At 37.2% G+C, this 24,071-nt stretch overlaps 1 protein-coding gene across 6 annotated transcripts in view; it reads right to left on the bottom strand.

Annotated features, from left to right (window-relative positions):
- The window catches only part of PATJ (PATJ crumbs cell polarity complex component), a 345,082-nt gene that overhangs the window by 306,945 nt on the left and 14,066 nt on the right, over positions 1 to 24,071 (bottom strand). For all 6 annotated transcript variants that reach the window (XM_087865951.1, XM_045802203.2, XM_045802205.2 and 3 more), the window contains exons 4-9: positions 23,275 to 23,469; positions 21,825 to 21,964; positions 16,703 to 16,898; positions 14,121 to 14,249; positions 3,872 to 4,090; positions 1,609 to 1,708 (exon numbers count right to left, since the gene is read on the bottom strand). In XM_087865951.1, the coding sequence (XP_087722077.1) occupies positions 1,609 to 1,708; positions 3,872 to 4,090; positions 14,121 to 14,249; positions 16,703 to 16,898; positions 21,825 to 21,964; positions 23,275 to 23,469 (979 nt within the window). The remainder of the gene's footprint in view (positions 1 to 1,608; positions 1,709 to 3,871; positions 4,091 to 14,120; positions 14,250 to 16,702; positions 16,899 to 21,824; positions 21,965 to 23,274; positions 23,470 to 24,071) is intronic.

Here is a 24,071-nt window from a genome sequence, read left to right as displayed (position 1 = left end):
TTTTTACTTATCTTCCAACTGCCATCCCTCTAAGACAAAAGTTCACACACACAAGACTCTTGATATTTCACCAAAGCATTAAGTATTGTCATGATGTTACTCCTTTTCTTATTCATTTTTTCTTCCTATGTCATCCCTTCTACCAAAATCCTTTTTCATGCCTAGCACAAATGCCTCTTTGTGAATTCTTTATTCCGTCAAATTTAATCTTTCATCTGCCATATGATGATAGTTTACTTATGGCTCTAAGACACATATTTCATTTATCCTTAAACAATTAAGTTACTTATATATTTCTTTCTCTGACTAGGTTTTTCTTATATTCGTTTTTCTATCCCTTTCAGAACTAAGCAAAGTAACCCCCCTCAAAAGTCCAATGAATAGAATAAAGCAAAAGTTACTCTGAAAGACTACATATCAAATAGCATACTGAATTCTTAAATGTTCTAGTTTTGGGATTCACCACTGCCCCCCCCCCCAAAGTCCCCAAAACTTCTTTTGAGAGTAAAGAAGTAAAATGATTCTTTTCTTTATTCAGTAACATAAACATCAGATTTTCTCAATTTTTTATCGGTTATTCACTTTCGTTTTACTTGGTGTGTATATTGTATTGTGAGGTTTACAAGAAGGCTCCAAAAACTTAATATAATAAAGGTTCATAAGCCACAAGTTTAGCAACTAAGCCATGATTTCTCTAACCTGACAGCATATTAAGAGCTATTCAATATAGTTTTTTTCCCCCCAACATTATTATACAATCCATACTTAGCTCTTTTGGAATTCATTTAAATTCTGAACCTAATAAAGGTGGCACTTAGAAAAATCTAAAGGTTTAAAAACAGTTATTTCATTAGGCTAAAATAGCACAAGGTGGTCTGACATGAATTTCATTCAGGACTTTGAATACATTAGCACTCTTAATCTTTCCACCTGCTCTAAGTATGCAAAATAATAATTTTTTTAAAAAATTAACTTTCTAATCTTGCTATTTTTAAAAAACTAGAACATTTAATAACTCTGAATTCATGTTACTAGCAAATATTTATCTAAAGGTTTATTTTTCCTTACTCTAAGGATTGTCTTATAATAATAGAGTAAGTCTTACAATAAAAGTTACCAAAACTTTGCATATAGGAATTGAGAGTGTTATTCAGAGATACTTGAGCCATGTATGTATTCTTATAATAGAATCCCTTTATATGACAGGAAAATAATTCTAATTAAAGAATTAATTTATTTAGTAATTATAGTAATACTTTTTGACATTCATAATATATACAGTAATCCTTTTACGTTATCACATCTAAAATGTCATAATATGTAAGTCACAATATTTTAAATATATCTATCTTAGAAAAAGAGAAGATACAATTCAAATGTTAGAGAGTTGGACAATTAAATCCTTTTGTTAATGACAATCAAGTCAGCTATAAAACTGAGATAAAACTAATTCCCAAATCACTGAAAAGTAACTGGCTGCAACAATAGATACATGGTTTTACTGTTTAGTATTGAAATTAAAATTTGTAGATATTTAATTTTACTATCTAGAAACCTCAACATCCTTTACAATTATTTCCAAATATAAAATAGAAATGATTCATTTACCTGTATGAACAGTTCCAACATAGCCAACAATTCTAATCCCAAGACTCTGTCCATCTTTTTTAATGAGTTCAACATCATAAGTTTCAAAAAGAGAACTGTCCTAAAAGGAAAAAACACTTTTAATTATACATAGTATTTAGTTCCATAACCGTGTGTAGTCAGTTTGTGCATGGTTTGTCAAGTATTTCTTTTCAGAACCTGTGGCAGAATCTTAAGGACTTTTGATTCCTGGTACTATTCCTGTGTTTATGTTCCATTGTGTGGCAAAAGGAAGATTATCCAGGTCCATCTAATCCAATCAGGGGCTTTTCAAAAGCAGAGTTTTCTGGCTGGCAGCAGAAAAGGAAGTGAAATTGAAGCGTAAAGGCTGGACTTGTGGGGTGAAGATGAGGAGGTCCTGTGAGATGTTAGGGGACCTGGAGAAGCACAGAGAGGTCCCTAGCTGACAGCAAAGAAAGGAGACTTTAGTCCTACAGCTGCAAGGAACCGTATTCTGCCAACAACTTACATGAGCTTAGACATGGAGTGTCCCCAGAGCATCCAGGTAAGAGTCCAGCCAGCCCTTCATTTTGGCCATATAGGAATCTAAGCAGAGAGCCCAGCCAAGCCCACTCAGGCTTCTGACCTACACAACTGTGAACTAACAAAGTGTGCTGTTTTAAGCCAATAAGTTTGTGATAATTTTTTTTTTTTTTTGAGACAGAGTACGCATGAGACACGGGGCTTGATCCATGACCCTGAGATCATGACCTGCGCCAAAATCAAGAGTCAGATGCTCAACCAACTGAGCCACCCAGGCGCCCCTTATGGTAATTAGTTACACAACAATAGCAAATACAGCCACTTAGAAAAAAAACCTCAGGATAAATTTTTATCTGAAAATTAAAAAAAAAATGTAAAGAAAAATTTAGAAACAAATGGGAAGAATGACTGTGAATAATAATTACTGGGAGCAAAAAAGATCAAACTGAAGCATACTTTCATTACTTGCCTCTAATTTAAAATACGTCTTTAAAAGAATAAAGTATCTAAAAACACGATTCAATTCAAAACACTAACATTAGAAAGGAAACAGTTGATTGAATCAAATTCTTACTTATCACACAGCTACATTGGTCCCCACTGCTGAACTGAAGGCTGTGGAGAGCAAAAGTAATGGAGGGGAAAAAGTGGCTGTAACCAGTTTGGAGAGGAAAACAAAAACGATGTTATAACATCTCAGACAGAAAACTTCCACTCACAAGGTTCCAAATAGGGAGAGGCAAACAACTTTCTAGAATAGCCCCTCGAATGCACATGAATAATGGTCTTCCACTTCTTCCCACCAAAGTCACTTCTTTCTTCTTCCCCTGCCCCTCCTTTTAAAAACCATTTCTTTCCTTTCGCTTTATTACCCCTTGATTCAGAGCCTCTGAGATGGCTGGAGAGATCTTGGAATGGACCAGAAATTCAAATCCCAGCTTCGCAACTGACTAACTATATGGCCTTTTTTTTTTTTTTTTTTTTTTTTTTTTTTTTTAGCTTAAGACATGAGCGGACTGAGATCAAGAGTGGATGCCTGGCCCCTCACTATACAACTTTTAAAAGAGTACTTCAGACTTGAGTTCCTTCATCTAATATGATCTTATCTTAATGAAAGGATAAGCCTATCTTGCAGAATTCCTGTGAGGATTTCAGATGACCTCAACAATTCTAGGTGTTTGATAACAGTAATGATTATTGTTACATTATTATAATGATTATAATAAATATTATCTATTCCCTTTGTTCATCCTGTTCCTACCTAACTCATACATTCACCAGTATTCTGTTTCCCCTCCAACACGTGGATGTCTCCTCACCACCCTAATGAAGTAGAAATGACAAGTATTGGGGTGCCTAGCTGGCTCGGTCGGTAGAGCATGTGACTCTTGATCTTGGGGTCATGAGTTCAAGCCCCACAGTGGGTGTAGAGCCTACTTTAAAATAAATAAAATTTTTAGAAAGCCTTTATTTAAAAAAAAAAAAAGAAATGGCAAATATTATTTTCCAATTTACAGATGAGTAGCTGAAGGTCAGGGAGCTTGGATGACTTAACGCTGAGAAACAGCAAAAAAAGAAAATCAAACTTGTCTAATGTCTCTAAACTGGGTTCTCCTCTGCGTCACTGGTGAGCACTGAGGCACTACTCCCACCCATGTGGCACTTTTAGTTGAAGGCACTTCTAATCTTGCAGGGTCTCATACCCCAGTGCTTAAGGGGAAAGAAAGGTTTGCATACTCACAGCACTAGGGCTCCTGTGAGCTACAGCAGGCAGGGCAACAGGTAAGGCTGCAGGGGTAGGAGGGGTTACAGAAATTGCACCAACTGGGTCTCTTGCAACAAGCATCCGGACTGAGTTTCCACAGTTCCTGAGCACTTGCGCAACCTGCTCGCTCGTCATTCCCTGCACATCTGTGCCACCAATCCTCAAGATGTGGTCCCCTGTCCGGAGTCTTCCATCCTTTAGTTGAAGAACAAGACAAAATTATTCCAAGAAACCAATGATCTAACTTCACTGGCTCATAACCAATTCATCGGACTTTCAATTCTGGCAGAATGGCTGACAGAGAAACCATCTATAATATGCTAAATAAAACATAACCATTTTAATGAATGCTGAATTGGCAACAGAGAAAAGCAAGACTTTGGGGGGAAAAAAAGATGGAGAGGAGGATGTGTTCAAAAGGAGAAGAGTGACTAGAAGTCTAAAATGGACATTTGCTTGAGGGCATCACTTTATGTCTACTGGCCTAGAGCCAGGGTATTCATGGCCACAAAGATAAGGAAGAAATTAGGAAACCCTGGGCCTCAAGAAGGGAAGGAGATTGGATCCGAGGCCTCTGGCATCGAGCTAGGAACTCTGAAGGCCAACAAACTCAGTGGCATGTTTAAGGATCAGCAAGAGGTCAGTGTGGCTGGAAGAGGAGGAGCAAAGAGGAGAGTAATTGGGATGAGACGGAAGTGTTAACTGGAGGTCAGCAGTGCTGAGCATTTGCTCTGAGCCAGGAGGAAGGGAAGTCATTGAAGGGTCTGGAACAGAGAAGGGACATTACCTGACTTACTTTTACCAGGATCCCTCAAGCTTCTGTGCTGAAAATAGACTATAGGACAGGAAGCAACAGAAGCAGAGATACCAGTTAGGAAGCTAAAACAACCACCTAGAAAGAGATACCAACAGCCTGCAGGCTGGGTTAGCAGTTGAGAAGAAGTATTCTTAATGAACTCCGAACAGGCTCTACTGATAACTTCTATATGAGGTGTGAAGGGAAAAAAAGAGACTTAAAACTCCAAGTTTTTAGCCTAGGAAACTGGAAAGACAGAGCTGCTATTAATTGAGAGATACAGGACTACAGAGGAACGGATGGGTGGGAATAGAAATCAAGAGTTCAGTTTTAGAGATATCCAGTCTGAGATCCTATTAGACATGCAAGTGGAGATGTCAGATATGCAGCTGGATATACAGATTTGGAGTTCAGGAGAGAAGTCCAGACCACATATTTAAATTTAGGAGTCATTAGCATATATAACATATTTAAAGTCAGGACTCTGGGGGAATTTAGAGAAAGGATACATCATGTTCTACTGCTTAAGCTGGGGATACATACATGGGTAATTATTATTGCTGTTATTATTTAAAATGTTTTATTTCTTAAACTAAGTGATACATACATTGGTGATTACTGTCATTATTTAAAATGTGCACAGCCATTATACACACTTTTTTATATATACTTTTAAATGTGTATATTTCATACCCAGAAAAGTTTAAAACACAATTTATCAAAAAGCACATCAGTTCAAAATGTTTAACATTTCCATTCTACCTCCATTTGTCAAATTCTTGAAACAGCAGATCCATCTGCATTTTGTTGCATCAAAATTTTGAATTCTCTTTATTTATCTTTACTATATTAAAGATTCCAAGGTGTAAACATAGCTGGTTACAAAAAAAATTATACCTGCCTAGCACTTTACAGGTCGAAAATCACTTTTCATATATCATGTCATTCAAAGAGGGACAACCTTAAATGAGCAAATGAGATTCAGAAAGGCTGACTGACTTAATCAAGGTCACAAAGCTAGTAAGAGAACCAAAGTTCAACCCAGTTGAACTGAAGACCAGTTCTCATTTAGTCCTTTGTCTTACACTTTGATACCTCCAGAGTGACAGTAGTAGACAATAACTTTACTGTTTTCCTATTCTCCAAGAAACGCCTATTACTGTCAAAACACTTAAACCGAATGAAGATGAAAAGTAGGTATTTTGCAACTGGGAGAGAAGGACAGCCTGAGAACAGAGCAATGACCATTATCAGGCTTGTACGGTGCTAGGCTTCCTATTCCTGGCTCCAGGAGGTACCATCTATAAGGTGTAGATGAAATTCAGAAGAAAAAATAAATAAAAATAAATGAAAAGCCTTAAAGACTAAAAAGTCTACTCTCCATCCTTCCTTTTCTCCAATTTTGCAGGAACCTGAATGAAGGTATTAGATCCAAATACTGAGTAAAAAGCTATGGACTTTGTTGTGAAGTCTGCAGAAGGCCCTAGAAGCAACTGGAAGAGGAGAAGAGGAGGAAAAGAGAAATGCAATTCAAGTCAGAAACATTTGCAAAGGGGCGCCTGGGTGGCACAGCGGTTAAGCGTCTGCCTTCGGCTCAGGGCGTGATCCTGGCATTACGGGATCGAGCCCCACATCAGGCTCTTCTGCTATGAGCCTGCTTCTTCCTCTCCCACTCCCCCTGCTTGTGTTCCCTCTCTCGCTGGCTGTCTCTCTGTCGAATAAATAAAATCTTTAAAAAAAAAAAAAAAGAAACATTTGCAAAGACCTAGAGAAAAAACAGATGCAAAGAAGAAGTAAGAATTGGCGGATTTCTACTTTAAGCACTGATAACTTGATATTGTATCAATGTAACAACCTGAAATAAAGCAAGTAACTATGCAAGAGAAAGTCAGTGGTCATGATGAAAAACACCAGTAAAGCTGCCTCTGTAAATCAAACCATCCTTGGCCTGACCAAAGAATAAAGAATATGTCAAATAAGTGAACTTGGTTTGGCCAAAGAAGGGCACTTCACTGTAAATACATATTTAGTCACTTCCTAGGCACTATTTTTTTTTCCTATTTTACCTCAATTCAATTTAAAATGATGTAGATAATTTGCATCTGTCACTGAAAGTCAAACATTTTCTTGTTCCAGAAAAACAGGTGTTCTAAGGAATTCATAAGTGCAAACACAATCATTAGTCAGATTGATAGGAAAGACACCAAAATGACAGCTACCTTGTTGAAGTCCAGCAGCCCTAAACATCGAATTTTACTGATATTTTTTGATCAACATTCTCCTTCCATAACCTGTCTACTGTGCAAGAAAATTAAAAGACATAGAGTTCTTTCTGTTCTTTAATAGAAATCATAAATCAATGATAGCCAATAAATAGCTAGGCCAAGATTAGAGATATAGTGTGCTAATCAAACATTCAAATATAAAGGTTTATTAACCCATAGGTTCTTTCAAAAGAGAAACATAATTATGTATATAGCCTAAGATAGTATGGAAGTCACAAAAATTAAAAGAGCTAAAGTTTTTTTGTTTTTTTTTTAAAGATTTTATTTATTAAACAGAGAGAGACAGCCAGCGAGAGAGGGAACACAGGCAGGGGGAGTGGGAGAGGAAGAAGCAGGCTCCCAGCGGAGGAGCCTGATATGGGGCTCGATCCCAGAACGCCGGGATCACGCCCTGAGCTGAAGGCAGATGCTTAACAACTGTGCCACCCCTAAAACAGCTAATGTAATAGGGTACCCCACATCATAGAGAAAAGGCTAAAAGTATCATTTATTTACCTTTTTTTTAAAAAAAAAGATAAAATACTTTAATCCAAGTTAGCAGGTACAGGCTAAAAAATATATTAGTTTGCATTTTAAATTTCATGATAGGCAGTTTGGATAATTTCAATTCAAAAAAATAATTGAGGGGCACCTGGCTGGCTCAGTGAGTAGAGCGTAACTCTTGACGTAAAGATTGTGAATTCAGGCTCCACGTTGGGCATGGAGGCTACTTAAAAAAAAAATAAAAAAATTTTTAAATGTATTTTAATAAATAAAATATTTGAAAACCTAAATGAATTCAGGTTTGAGCTACAAAATAAAGCACATCCTTTTCTTTGAAAACTAAAACACAGAAAATACAATTATTACTAGTTTTGACTCCAGGCCAGTTCTATCATTGGTCTTTAATTAAAAGGCAACATAACATAGGCAGAAAATAGCAACTTTATAATTTAAACACTCTTTCCCTCAAAGAATTAAGGATACTACATCTAAAAACATCTATCCCATCCTCCTCAAATTCCCAGAGCCCTCTTCAACTGATTTTTAAGGATAAGGAAAAGATCTGTTTACAGACTCACTCAAAGCAAAATTTCTTGAGAATAATCAACTAGGCAGCAGACTCAAGCTGGGCCTTGCTTATCCTAGACTGAAAATTCCTCATAGTACACACCCACCCTCCAATCTCTGCTTGGTTACATTCCTTCTTAGTTTGAAAGATTACTGGATAGTTAACATGACTCATAATATAATTGCCTAATACCAAAAAGTCAGTAATTCAGGGCAACTTTTAAATAGACTGCATCGTTAGAGTTACCTTCCAGGGAAAATGGGGTTCACTCAGTGCACCTCATTACCCTAGAATTTCTCCAGACCACTTCCGTCAAATGAAGTTTTACACTGTGCATTTTTAATTAAAAACAAAACAACAAAAAAACTTCGGTTGAAAATTTTTGAAGTTTTTGTCATAGCTGAATAGAATGCTCAAAAGATGTATGTTTCAGTTACTGTGAGTTTGGGAGACTGAGCTTACAGGTACATAGGGCTTACAGACTTACAGGTTTTAAGACTGATGTAATATTATATATTATAGGTTATAGATTTAGAATATAGATTATAAGTCTTTCAGCTCCCTTTACACAATATCATGTACTTTTCCTATCCATGGAATTGGCCCTAATTGCATTTATTGATTGGTCATTGTAACTAAATCTCAACAAGTATTTCTTATAAAGCTCCTACGAATCAATGTTTTTCAATTTCATTTACTTTATAACATTAGAGGCAGTAGATAGCAGAAGGACAAGTACAGGCTTTGGAGTCAGACACACCCAAGTTCAAATCCTGGCTGTACTCTGATCAAGCTGTATAGTCAAACGTCAGTTATTTATTCTCCCTAAATCTCAGATCCCTCTTAAGCAAAATGGGAATAAATCCCTCACTCATTGATTTGTGAGCATTAAACTCAATACTATATGTAAAGTCTTTAGCCTAATGCCTTGCTTATACCAAATCATCAAATGCATCCATTTCTTTTTATTTTTTTTTAAGATTTTATTTATTTATTTGACAGAGATAGAGACAGCCAGCAAGAGAGGGAACACAAGCAGGGGGAGTGGGAGAGGAAGAAGCAGGCTCCCAGCGGAAGAGCCCGATGTGGGGCTCGATCCCAGGACTCCGGGATCACGCCCTGAGCCGAAGACAGACGCTTAACGACTGAGCCACCCAGGCACCCCAAATACATCCATTTCTGACACCCCTTTAGGCTGCAGTGATCTCAGTTAGGTTTTCTTAGGCACAGTCCCTCAATTGTACTCATCTTTTAACTATACATATTATCTGTAAACACAAAAGGAAATAATAGAGGGCTATATCATGAAACTCTTCTAAATAAGAAATACTGACTTCCTTCTCTAACTTTCTATTACCTCATTTTATATTCTTTGAAGAAAGTAAGATTGATTAACCCCATTAGCTGAACATAGGTATCACTTTATGATCAATCTTGATCACATCTAAACTAATGACCTAAGACATGTATATTCCCTTACCATAAAGACTGCCATATTCAACAGTGAGCATTAATATTCAAAACAGGAGTACATTTTAATTAAAAGCAATAATTTCCATTCATTCTTTTAAAGCTATGATCAGTACACATGAGCAACAACTTGTACAGGCTTAGCAACAATGCACAGAGCCAGTTCAAGAGATCTTATCTGCCATTAGCTGAGATGAGAAGAGAGAGGGGATGGCTCTGTCTCCTATGTTTAGGCCTCACCATACTCCCTACAGGAAAAAGTCAATAGCTCTATTGCTTCTAGAGCTGGCTATTTACTGATAAGCTTAGACCAACCCTGGACAAATATACATCTGGAAAAGAAAAACATTAGATGAACTTTAGATAAAATAGATTTAAGCAATAAAAGACAGGCTTCCGAGTCAGACAGATGTAGACTCAATCTTGACTTTGTCATTTCCTAGTTGAATAGCCTTGGGCAATTTCTTAACAGTTTCCATATCTATAATTTCAAAATAAAATTTATGACTGTTTTAAGGATCACATGAGAATAATGTATATTAGGCAGATAACAACGTCTGGTATAAACATTTGCTTCTGCATCATGACTGATGGGCATACCCCAACCCCCTCCTTGATGACCTGAAATAGTGACAATCCCTTCCAGTAAAGGCTTAAATTCAGACCTGGGCCTTTCCCAACAGTGTCTCAAAGGGATTAATTTGGGAAACTGCACATCATATTCTCCTTGTGACAATTCTTAATGCACATTAGGATATTAAAAGCTCAGAAAATTCTTACAGTAAAAACGTCTATTTGATTTTGTTTAACCTGGTGTTTTCTAAATTTATCTGACCCTTTGTTTTTCACAGTAACTACTCTACTTTGCATCTTGAAAAATGCTACTCCAGCAAACAAGCCTATGAAAATTGCTAAGTTGTGGGGGGGTGGGGTGGGAGGGAATGTGGGAAAAGATATCAAAATACTCAATACCTCATTCTTTTTCAGGTTACAAAAAATTTCCAAAAACCCTTAAGAATATCTTTTCGGCCACAGATGCGTTATGAAGATCCATAAAATGACCGGTCTCAGGCGTTTTGGCCTCAAAGACACTTCACACTCTTAATTATTGAGGATAGGGAAATGGGCATTACAAAGATGCACAGGAAACTTTTGTGGGTGATGGATATGTTCATTTTCCTCATTGAGGAGACAGATTGTATGATGGTTAGTTTATGTGTTACCTTTGCTAGGCTATGGTACCCAGTTTTTTGGTGAAACACTAGTCTAGATGTTACTGTGAAAGTATTTTGCTGATATGGTTAACATTTACAACTGGCTGACTTTAAGAACATTACCCTTGATAACATGAGTAGGCTGGGGAGGGGCTCCATCAAATCAGTTGAAGACTTTAAGAGCAAAAACTGAGATTTCCTTGAGAAAAAGGAATTCTTCCTTAAGATGGTAACAGAAATCCCACCTGAGTTTCCTAAGAAATCTTGCCAGCCAGCCCTACAAATTTCAAAGTCCAGACTGCAATATCAACTCTTGCCTGAGTTTCTACCCTGCTAACCAGCCCTACACATTTTAACTTGCCAGTAAACATGTATCAAATTTATTAAACTGTATACTTTACCTATGTGTGGTTTGGTTTATTGTATATCAATTATATCTCAAAAATTACTGAGAATCTCAAAGAGCTTTTGTTTATTTGGTTCTCTCTGTTGTTATCTACTGAATTAGAAAATAGCACAGGGGTGCCTGGGTGGTTCAGATGGTTGGGCATCTGCCTTCGGCTTAGGTCATGATCTCCAGGTCCTGGGATCAAGCCCCACATCAGGCTCCCTGCTCAGTGGGGAGTCTGCTTCTCCGTCTCCCTCTGCCTCGTCCCCTGCTTGTGCTCTGTCTCTCTCCCTCTCAAATGAAAAAATAAAATCTTTAAGAAAAAAAAAAAAAGAAATAGCACAGAAGAAATTTTAAAAATACTTAATACATTTAATATACTAATATATATTTCTATCTATTGATGCATACACTTTTTAAAAATTTATTTATTCATGAGAGACAGAAAGAGAGAGAGAGAGAGAGAAGGAGGGAGGCAGAGGGTGAAGCAGGCTCCCCGCAAAGCAGGGAGCCCAAAGCGGAACTCGATCCCAGGACGCTGGGATCATGACCTGAGCTGAAGACAGATGCTTAACTGACTGAGCCACCCAGGCGCTATACACTCTTTATTTTGAAAATCAAAGCTATATTTTCTACAACAAAGTCGTGAGAAGAGTGGTATTTTAAAATATTTTTGGAAATATCTTTAATATCTGGCTTAAAAGAAGACAACTGGTTTTGCACATCTGCGTTAGCATTCAGTACGTTGCAATATGTTGTTGTGGCTGCAGTATATAAAGAAAATCTGGCCTCAGTTAGATACATAGTTGGAACATGGAGGAGTATTTTAATAGCAGTTCGAGTCCACTCTTGTTTGATAACACACCAAAACTTGACAAGTTGTGGTTTCTGAAAGATTAGTTGCAATGTGGAATCTGCAACTTCACCAACAAACTTTCAAATACTGTTTCATTAAAATCTATTGATCAATCCTGAATCCTGAGTGGACCTTTTCCCTATATGTTGTTGTATCACACACTGGTCTTCAGAAAATATAGGTCCATAGACTCAGGCAGATCTTCCAAATATTGACATATTTCATATTATAATATTTTAAAAATCATATTAATATCAGCAATAATCTAATCAGAAAAGTCTTTAAATATTGGAAAATGTCAAGCTTGTGGTAAAACACTTTTCCAGAATTCTAATTTTTGCTTGAAAGTTCAAATTTTATCATCACCCACAAATGCTGTCAGTTGTTTTCCTTGAAGTGACAGGCTTGCTTCATTCATTTTCAAAGAAATGTCTGCCAAGCACCCAACTCTGAATAACCATAATTTTTCTGTCAATTATTCTTTCAAAAATAAAAATGCTATTCCAGACTGGTGGTTGCCAGAAGTTGGGGGGCTGGGGGTAGGAGATGGGCAAAATGTGTGTGAAAATGGTCAAGAGGGACAAATTTCCAGTTATAAAATAACTAAGTCATCGGGATATAATGTACAGTGTGGTGACTACAGTTAACAATACTGTATTGTATATATGAAAGTTGCTAAGATAGTAGATCTTAAATATTCTCATCACAAGAAAAAAACACAACTATGTGTGGTGATGGATGTCAACCAGACTACTGTGGTGGTCATTTCACAGCATAAACAAACATCGAATCATGTTGTACGGCTAAAACTCAAACACTGTATGTCATATTTCAAAAACGTTTTTGAATGAGAGCAAAAATTTTAAAATTTAAATGTTTTCCAAATAAAAAAGTGGCTCGTTTGTCTCACAAATATTTTTCTCAAACCAACTATCATAATTCAGGATGTGGCAGAAGTGCTGTATGGTGCGTCCCATTTTGTCACACAATATTAAAAAGACAAGCACTTCAATGTCAAAGTTTGCTAGAAATAACAATTTTTTGCTGCACTTTCTTAAGTAAGACTGACTTTAATTTTTCCTCTTTGTTGCAACCACACAGTGAAGAATGCAGTGACCACTGGCATGATTTGATGCCATTTCCTTGTCTTAATCCCATAGGTCCCCTGCAAGAGTCTCAGGGAGCCCCACAAAGCAAACTGAGAGCAGCTTCTCTAAATACAAGTGGAGGCTGAAAATAGGCATATTAGCAGCTCCACAGTTTGTGTAAAGATGGAACAACCTTTGAACAGAAATGGGGGGCTGAGGAATTTACCTCAAAGCTGCATTTGCAAGGCAAGTCCATTTTTACTTATGCTTATTAGAAGGGATACATTTGTAGGTAACTGAACATCACTTAGTGAAATTTACATATTATTCTGGTTCTCATGGACAGTTCATATACTATGGGCTCACTACTAAGTGGCATCATAACCAAATTTCTAAACTATTTTCTAAAAACTAAATGCAATGTTTAACATTTTCTTTAATGTAAAACTAAGCAGAAATAGTTCGTAAGTTTTAAAATGGCCCACTTTCCAGGGCATCTGGCTGGCTCACTCAGTGGAACATGTGACTCTTGATCTCATGGTTGTAAACCGAAGCCCCATGTTAGGTATGGAGCCTTGTTTGGAAAAAAAAAAAAAAAAAGACCCACTTTCAGTTTAAACACTGCTAAATAATGAAGTGTAGTCATTTGGCTTATAATACCAGAAAACTGTAATTCAAATGAAATCTACCACATACAATATTGGGACAAATGTTTATAATCACTGTACCTTCTGAGTTTAGCATTTAAGTCCTTGAAAGATACACTGGGAGAGAATACACATATTCAAAATACAATACCTATTAACAACTCTTCAACAAAAAATATTGTTCTCTGATGGACTCAAAAAGACTGTCAACCACAAGCCAAAAAAAAAAAAAAAAAGTTGACTTAGGAAATGTTTCAAATAAAGCCAAGTGAGTGTATATTAACATTTATGGGAATAAAAGTTTTTTTAGCAATATTTAAATTCTAGTCATGGAATCATATATCCTAGTAACCGATGTTGTAAAATTACATTTCAAACCATACAATTTAAACCGTATGACACCAAAATGGGAACAAACAAGTCAACTTACTCGATCCGCTAATCCTCCAGGAACGATCGTCCTCACAACCACGCCACTTGATTTTCCTCCAACTATTCCAAAACCTAATCCAGAGCCATCATTAATGAGCTCAACATCTTCAATATGGCCCCAATGAACCTACAAATTAATGGCAAATAAAAGCAGACATGTTAGTGAAACACAGATGCTTAGCTTTCCAATAATTTCCAATAATTATTAAAGTAAAAGACATATCACAAAATGAACATGCCTACAAGTAATCAGGGCAACTTCCTAGAGGCTAGGAATGATCAGATGGTCCCTGCCCTTGAGAATCTTATAATCCAGTAGAAAGATAATCTAAAGCACAAATAATTAAAATATGAGACAGAATACTGAATAAGATACATAGCTTGAAGAGGACAGAGACATGTCACCTCATTCTTCAGTCTGTACCCAATATCTAGCATGATGCCCAGCACACAGGAGGAACGAATAAATATGTGTTTACCTGAATTGAATCTCAAAATATTATAAAGATTGGGGGGGTGGGAGGCAGAGATAAGAGGTCAAATCCAATGAAGAATTACGGAAAGCTGTGAGGAAAAGGTTGCATTTTAATTGCAGTATGGGGAGAAAAAGAAACACATTCAAGGAAAAGGGAAATATAAGAGCAAAGTGAAGCCAAGTTACAGAATGAGTCAAAGATTTGGTCAAAAGATTGGATTTACTTAACTGGATAAGCAAAAGGAATAACTGAAGGTTTTAAAAAGGAAGGACAGGGATATCTGGGTGGCTCAGTCAGTTAAGGGTCTGCTTTCGGCTCAGGTCATGATCCCAGGGTCCTGGGATTGAGTTCTGCATCAGGCTCCTTGCTCAGCAGGTAGTCGGCTTCTCCCTCTGCCTGCCGCTCCCCTCCCTTGTGCTCGCCCTCTCTGACAAGTAAATAAAATCTTTAGGAAAAAAAATGGAAGGACAGGAAAAAAGCAGTGGTTTAGGAAAATTAATCTGGCAGCAATATGAAGGATGAAATGCTGAGGACACAAGGTAAAGAGACTAATTAAGCAGGCTCTTCTGCAGGAAAGGAAAGGTAGGCCCGAATGAAGACATGATATACGAATCAGACTGAGAGATGTAAGCATTTTTCCTCTAACCAGTAGGCTTCTATCAGAAATGTACATTAGGGGCGCCTGGGTGGCTCAGTTGGTTAAGCATCCAACTCCAGATTTCAGCTCAGGTCATGATCTCAGGGTAGTGAAGATCAAGCCTCGGGCTCTGTGCTCAGCGGGGACTCTGCTTAGACTCTCTCTCTCTCCCTCTGCCCCTCCTCCCCACCTGCTCTCTCCCCCCAAATAAATTTAAAAATCTTAAAAAAAAATGTGAATTAAATTCACATAATCTAACTGCAGAACAAAATTCTCCACCTCAAGCTCAATAGGGTATACTTACTGGTTTTACTATTATACTAAGTTGGACAGTTACTATGCAAGGCTAAAATAACCAGGAATGTTGGGATATATAATCAATTCAGGACTGGAACAATATGTGGGATGTAACAAGATTTGCTAAAATATGCCTGAATTAATGATCACAGCTAATATTCATAGAGTGTATATTTCTGCACCAGGCACTGTGCTTAGCTCTTCACATGCACTCTCATTTAACCCGCATATTATCTCTGTGAATGGACACTGTTACTAGCTCCAAGGAAAAGCAGAAGAAACTGAGGAGTCGAGGAGCCAAGGAACCTTCCTGATACGACGCAGCTAGGAAGTGGAAGAACGGGACTTGAACCCACCTTAGCCTGGCTCCAGAGCCCTTGTTCTTAACCACTATGCAAAACATTTTCCCACCCTGTTCACTGTATTTATTATGTAAATTGTGCTGTATAAATATCACTGATTACAACAGGGAAAATGTCTATACGTTAATTTGTGTTGTGACCTTGTACTGTACCCAGACGGTCTATTGTTTCTTTTGTCCCAATGAATGAAAATTAATCAGCTAGCACTTAGTGTTATAAGAAAATAAGATTTATTAGCTTGCATTCTGAAGATGGAGGCCAAAATCTGTAAAACGTTATAAACCAAGTTGAAAGACTCCCAAAAGAGATATATGCTTTTATTCTTTTAAATTGCTCAGTATACATGTTTATATGAAATGGAAAACTTGTATAATTTTGCAGGGTCAATAATCTAGTCATAAACACCCAATATAATTTACAAAAATAATGTTTTTGCAATAAATAACTAAATCTTACTTAAGATTCTCAACAGTAAATCTCTAATAAAAAGTCTCAGCTTAATTAAGGAACTGCCTATATCACCAAGGAACATGAGACTTTTTCCATCACAAAATAACTTACGCATAACACAACAATTCGCCTGCTACGTTAAATAATAATCTTAAATAAGAAGAAAGACAGAACATTGAAAAAGCAAAACAGAATCCTCTGTACAGTATCTTGTTTAATATGCTAATCCTGTATTTAGAGATGGGATCATCTTTCCTAAAGTATGACAATGAAAATAACACCTTCTAAATGTCTTTATACTTCTTAAAATCAGTAGCATAATTCAAAATTAAGTTTTTTTTCCAAATTTGTAACTCACTGTTTCAGGCAGAGTTGTATCAGTGAGGCTGGCAGAAGTCCTGCTTTTTGTGTGGACCGGTTCCCTGGCCACGACCAGACGCAAAGATCCAGTGGTTTGCTGTAATAACGCAATTGCTTGCTGATGGGAAATGTTCTGATCCAGTGGGGTGTGATTAATAGCCAATATCTGGTCATTTTCCCTTAATCTTTGATCCCTTGATATAATAAGAAAATTCTATTGTAAGTGATACAATAGCATCATTTAAAAAAAATCTTTCATTCAAGTGAAGCAGTTTATTTCTTATGGCACGACTTCACTTAGTGCATTTATTCAAATAATTGTATGACAGAGCTCTTCAGAGCGCTTTTCACCAAAGCGCTTGTTAGCTAATTAACCAATTAAGTGGTGCATCCCTAAATGTGTGCATGTGCACACACACACACACACACACACACACACACACAGACAACCATTTTTGGCTAGAAAAACAAGCAAAAACAATGTGTGGGGCCCCACTGCCAAGGTTTTGCAAATAAGAACAGAGCTGCCATTACTGCACAAATCCTATACTCCTGAACCCCTTCCAACCTGACTTCAGCATACACCACACTGGGGTAACTGTATCCTCACGTTCACCGATAACCTCCTCTCCAGCAGAGTCATCCTGTCTCGGTCATCCTTTGCTTCTCCGACATCTGTCAACTGTTAGGCCAAACTCTCTTTGAAAATAACGGATGTTACTTCTAAATCTGTATTTAAGCCCTTCTCTCTGTCCCAATCTCCAACCACCCAACTGCTAACCAAGGTAAAAAAGAACTATTTTTAAAAAAAATTAGCGAAACCTTCAGGAAAAAAACCCACTATTATAGTTAATATTTACTGAGCACTTGTTAGAAGGCACGTACTGTGCTAGATGGCTTACAGGCATTATCTCATTTAATCCTCACAACCACCTCCTACTTAGTGACAGCGGCGCCTGGGTGGCTCAGTCAGCTGAGCATCTGACTCTTGATTTCAGCTCAGGTCATGGTCTCAGGGTCCTGAGATCGAGCCCTGCGTCCGGCCCCACGTCAGGCCCCGCACTCAGCATGGGGTCTGCTTGTCCCTCTTCCTCCCTCCACTTACACTCTCTCTCTCTAAATTAAAATTTAAAAAAGTAAAATTAAAAATAAAATACAATAAATAAAATTTTTAAAAGTAGTTACATTTTACAAGCAAGAAATCAAAGCCTGGACAAGCTTAGCATCTTATTTTAGCTGGCTCTGAAGCATATTCACTTTAGTAGGATTTACTCTGGTTTACACATGAGTTATCTCCCTGACACCACTCCTCCTCTTCCCATTTCTCCATCATCACCCCTCAATTCCTTCTTACCCCTCTTTATCTCTGTTGCCTCCACCCATCTTTTTCCATTCCCCATGTCAACCATCCAGTGGAGATCCTTATCTAATGCCTAAAACCGAACTTCCAAAATTTCTCAAGGTTTATTTTGCTAGGCTCTCTTTATGCTGGTATCACCCAACTTGAAAATGTATAATGATTATTTGTGATTACTGACCAATAAGAAGAGCGCCAGAGGAAAGAAAACAAACTCGTGTCATCATAGTTTCACAAATGAACATTATTAACCTTCAAAACACAAAATCTCCCTGAGAAGGGATTGATCTAATTCATAAATTTAGAATTATGAAAATTCCATTAAATTGTCCTTATATTTCTCAGGTCACAGCAGACTCAGCAAAACTTTGTCATGGATCAGAATTTGGTCACTTTTTTTTTTTTTTAAGGATTTATTTATTTTAGAGAGAGAGCGAGCAAAAGTGGGGGGAGAGAGAGAGGAAGAGGGAGATCTCTAGCAGACTACCTGCTGAGCAAGGAGCCTGACACAAGGCTCAGTCCCACGACCCTGAGATCATGACTTGAGCCGAAATCAAGAGTCTAATGCTTAACCAACTGAGACACCCAGGTGCCCCTGGTAACTTTTTTTTTTTTTTAAGATTTTATTTTTAAGTAATCCACACCCAACATGGGGCTCAAATTTACAAGCCCAAGATCAAGAGTTGCATGCTCTACAAACTAAGCCAGCCAGGTGCCCCCACAATTTGGTAACTTCTGGGCTCAAGGACACAGTGTAAATTGGTTGGTATTCAAAGGCCATTTGGTCCCCACGTACTCCTTCCAACTTGGCTCCCTCCCCCACATAAACCCCTTTTCCAACTATTCTGATCTACTCTTTCCCACTCAAACATGTCTGGCATTCCCCACTCCTATGTAGATGGTTTCCTCCATCGCTGATGCCCTTCTGACTCTACTCAGCCAAATCAATCCACCTTCTGCGATCTGGCTGAGTCTCCCTCTCTCCCCGACCCTCCCCATCACTTACCTCATTATCACAGTGCTCTGAATCTCTCATCTACCACTCACTGAATATTCATTTATACTAACTATGCTGCTGACAGAGCTAGGATAGCTCAGTCAGTTGAGTGTCTGACTCTTTCGGCTCCAGTCTTATCTCAGGGTCGTGGGGTCAAGCCTTGCATCAGGCTCACACTGGGCATGGAGCCAGCTTGGGATTTCCTCTCTCCCTCTCCCTCTGTCCCTCCTCCCCCACCCCTCATTTGCTCCTGTGCTCTCTTTAGAAAAAATAAAATAAAAATGTTGCTTATACATCCTTTTATTAATATTAGGAAAGGCTTATTATGTTGAGATAAGGATATAAAACTGTATATGCTCCATGACCTTTCCTTATAAAAAGAAAATATTCTAATGTATTTCCTAGTTGTCTTAGGGTAGTCAAAGTTCTAGAGTTCGCTTATTATATTTCTATATATTTTATAATTTCCTATTATGTGTATGTATTACTTTCATAATTTTGAAATATATATTTTATAAATTGAGAATGTTGCTTGTGAACCTTTCTTGAGTCCTAAAGAAACATTTGTTTTTAAATATGACCACTATGGAACAAAACCAGAAATCATTTCCATTTTCTCATTTCCAATGTCCTTCTTTCTCTGACTTCTTCACCTGAATTCCTATTCGCAGCTTGTTCATTAAGGAAAATTTCTTAATTAATCCCAAATGAATGAGATACTCTTGAATCTTTTCAACCCTGATGTAACTCATAGTATAAGTTCTTAATTTACTCACATTAAAATCTTCTATTTTCTGGAAATCAATCTATTTTGGTCTACCTCCCCCCAGCCCCCACCCAATAGACTGCAAGAACCCTGAATTTCCTTCCAGTTAGAATCTGCTCAGGGAATATAACCTCAACCCCAGATAAACAAATTGTAGAGAAGAGAAATCTCTTGGAAAATATGATTTTGATGTATTCTAAAGTTGAACAGAATTAGTTTTACTGCTATTATTATTTATAATTTAACTCCCATATGCTGTTGTGTATATTAAATTCATATTTTTCATTTAAGGGGAGATAAGTTCTTGTCTCTCCGTTGCAACATTCAAAAATAATGGATTCCCATTACTTTGACAGCCAATGGGTCTTAGGTAAGCTCCTAAAAAAACACAATTCTATGTGGAAAGTCCTCAGGAGAAAGGAAGAACTGATCATGAAAACAATTTAACATGACCTAGAAGGTCATGCATGACTGACCCCACATCTCTCCAGTCCTTTCTCGTACTCTCTTGCACTAAGCTCCCACACCAGGTAAATACCAGCTTCACTCAAAGGATAGGAGCTGTATTCCTTCCCTCCATAGGACTACTGCTCAAGACAGTCTCTTTATTCCTCTGACACCTTCTGCTCTTTGCAGATCCCACTCTGTCTCAAGTTTCTCTGTAAGCACTGCTGTCTCTGGAAAGGCACCTGACTGCTTAGCCTTGGTCAAGGCTCTTTACACACTAATATATCAAATCTCTCTTTTTGAAAATGCTCGCCTCAATGTGTAATTACAGACTTGGTACAGAGTACCCCAGACATAAGAACTGACCACAAAAAGGCTGCACAACATTGAAGATACACTAAAAACTACTGAATTGTACACTTTAAAATGGTGACATTTACGGTATATGCACTATATACCAATAATAACTTAAGTTTAAAACATTAGAAGAAAAGTTGGGCCAGTAAAAGTTAAATATGCTTTTTGTCAAGAGACATCATAGCCTGAAGTAAACTAATGGTAAGTGACCCTAAGGCCGGGCTCACCTGGGACTGTCTAGGTTTGCCAGAATAGTCCCATTCTATACCTGGGTCATTAACAGAAGCCCCTCTCAATCCCGAAACTATCCCAACATGGACAATAAACTATATAGTTATCCGAATTATGTATACCCAATCTCCAGGAACAGCACAGAATTTCACAAATACATCTAATCATTGCTAAGGTTCCTCAGAACATACTTGAGGAAATGCTGCATGAAATGGCAGAAAAAAAGTGCAAAGTCATGGAAATCCATTATTTCTGAATATTCAGGTGGGGAGCCTAGAATTGATCCCCTATGAATGAAGAACATGAATTCAAAATTTATTATTGGCTCAGAATTCTTTTTTATAATAGAACCACTACTGTTGGTATTATTTTAACAGGCAGTAGTAATGTAATAAACAGCGTGCTTGTTAAATAAATAACCAAAGGACTGAAATCAAATAAAAACAACATATAAGGCTTGCACGTACCCCTTAAGATACGAAAACAACAGCACAGTGCAATAGGGGGGAATCACATAGATTTGAGGAGGTTTTTCATTGACAAGAGAAACAATCAACAGTGTGATATGACCAAAACAGTTGTTTATGCAAATTTCAGTATTTCCGTCTTACTGACCAGATGTAGCTAAAATACCATGTTCAATCGTGGGAGAGTATGGTGGAATAGAGAGTGCACCAGCTTGCCAATCAGACTGTCTTGGAGTCATATCATGGCTCACGGTTCCAGCATCAATAGCTCTGTGACGACAGGTAAAGCACTGAGCCTCTCTAAACTCAGCTTTCTCATCTACAGAACAGGGTAATGGCACTACTAACTAGATTGCTGCCACAAGTACACGTGAGGATATCTGCTAAAGGCAGATATGGTTAGCTGTTTTAATTACTAGTTTCTTACACTCTTCAGAATAATGTTTTCAGAACTGTCATAAAAAGATGAGCAAAATGCAAAAGGAATGTCCTCCTCACCTGTCTGCTATACTCCCTGGCTGCACTTCCTTCACAAAGATATCAACTTCTCCCAGACTGTGACTCCTAAGGGCCACCACACTGAATCCAAGGCCTCCGGATGAAGGCCGTTCTATATCGATATATTCAATTTGCCGGCCCTAATGAAGGGGGATAAAAAAAAAAGTCAAGGAAGTACATTTAACCATTGTACCCTTTCCAAAAAACTGTAATTGCTATTTTTGTAACACAAAAAACAGCTTCTCCCAAGTCATCTCTATCCAAAAAAACTCAGCATTTCAGCAACAAATTATTTCTGGAAATCCTCTCACTTGATTATTTTCAGTAGGACACAAGAGGAAGTGTGCAGTGTTCTGCAACCTCAGGGATTCAGAGAGGTATTTTCACACTTCATTCACATTATGAGATGAAGACCAAACTGGATGAAAATTCCTGAGAAAAACAACTTTTTCCACAGTAAATTCTAAATTACTCTTTACACTGAATTTCTCTAATGCAAAATATGTCTCTTCATGCAAAATATATTTTTAAATGAGGAAAGCAAAATAGATATCAAAAATATGCTAGTGTTCAGCCTAAGTTAGAACCAGCTGCATTTGTTAGGTTCCTGTTTTTAATTACATTGTGATGAATTAATATTCCACTTTATGAGGTTAATTCAAAAGATTATGGATAGGCCACCATTCAAATGGATTCTATGTGTAATGAACAAATATTTGATTGCTTTAGTTAATAATTACATTTACGACATGAGTACTTCATAAATGTAATCACATAACAAAAGCATCACATAAAAATATTTATTAGTCAAATTAAGAGGATAGAGCTATAAAGTCAAAAAAGGAATGAGGTATAGATTATTTAAGTATTACGCCTTAAACAGATTCTTTTTGACCTTAAAACTCAACTTCCATTTTTTAAACACACTTATTAGAAGGTGAGTTGAACAAACACAAAACTAACACATCCAAAAATCCGACTATTTCATTTATAATAGGTATCAGGGATAAAACTGGAGTACACTCTCAAATATTTTCCAAGATTTTCCGAATCATATTAACTCTAACTCCCATTAATTCTGTTTTGATAAAAAATTAAAAACAGCTGCAAAGGAATCTCATCACTTCCGACAGACATCAATTTTCCTATGATCAAAATCATAAGAATCTCTTTCAAGTGCAGATATGTGTCAAATTGGAGTAATTGTCTAAAAACTCCTTACCACACAGATATTTTCCTTCCATAATTTTAAGCCAATAAATTTCTAATGCAAAGGTTAGAAAATAGTATCAATCTCTCCTAACAAAATAAAAATGCAAGGAAACCACACATAGTAGCAAATTTTAAGGCAAAAAGAGCATATTCTTCTTTTTAAAGAGTATTGTTTTCTTTTTTAACCTAGAACAGAAGAAATATAGCTAAATACTCCCATGACAAGATATAACTTTACCTGAGCCATCTGTTGAATGACTGAGTTAAAGTCTTCATTTCCTGACTTAGAAGTCCAAGGAAATAACCCAGAGACAGTCAAGTTGTTAGAGGGTCTTTGCGCATTCCCGTTAGTAATGGCACCATCTGTAAACACCAACAGACCTTTCCTAGAAAAATCAAAGTTGGCCGAACAATCTGAAGGTATGTGGCTGAGCTATTGGAAAGAAAAACAAAAGAGAATCATCAACAGAAACCTACAGAAAATAAATTATTTCTATGTATTAAATATTCTATTTTGCCCATTACATGTATAATTTGCATATTAAATATTTATACATGAAAAAAAAGACACAGATACATGAATCTGTGTGTTTGTAAGGCTACAAATCTTTTTATTTAGTACTACACAGAATATTTAATAGGTTAAAATGTGTTGCTTCCTGGGGCACCTGGGTGGCTGAGTGACTCTTAGTTTCAGCTTAGGTCAAGATCTCAGGGTTGTGAGATCATGGAGTCTGCTTGAGATTCTCTCCCTCTCCTCTCTTTCTCTGTCCTCTCCCAGCTCACGTGCTCTCTCTCTCTCTCTCTAAAATAAATCTTTAAAAAATATATATGTTGCTTCCTGCCGCCTACCATTACCTCAAGTTAACAGCATGTACAATAGATCATTACACTTCACATACACAGATACACCCGGTCAGATAAACATGTAAGACACTGAGCCCTTTTGCATTTTTTGTAAAAAGCCACAAAAGATCCACAAGTAATTTAAACAAAAATAATAACAATATTTATTGAATGATTGCAATAAGCAAA

The sequence above is a fragment of the Ursus americanus genome, chromosome 12 (assembly GCF_024610735.1).
Source record: "Ursus americanus isolate L20-20 chromosome 12, mUrsAme1.1.p, whole genome shotgun sequence".
NCBI classification, from domain to species: Eukaryota; Metazoa; Chordata; class Mammalia; order Carnivora; family Ursidae; genus Ursus; species Ursus americanus.
This window is presented reverse-complemented; position numbering and strand designations above follow the sequence as displayed.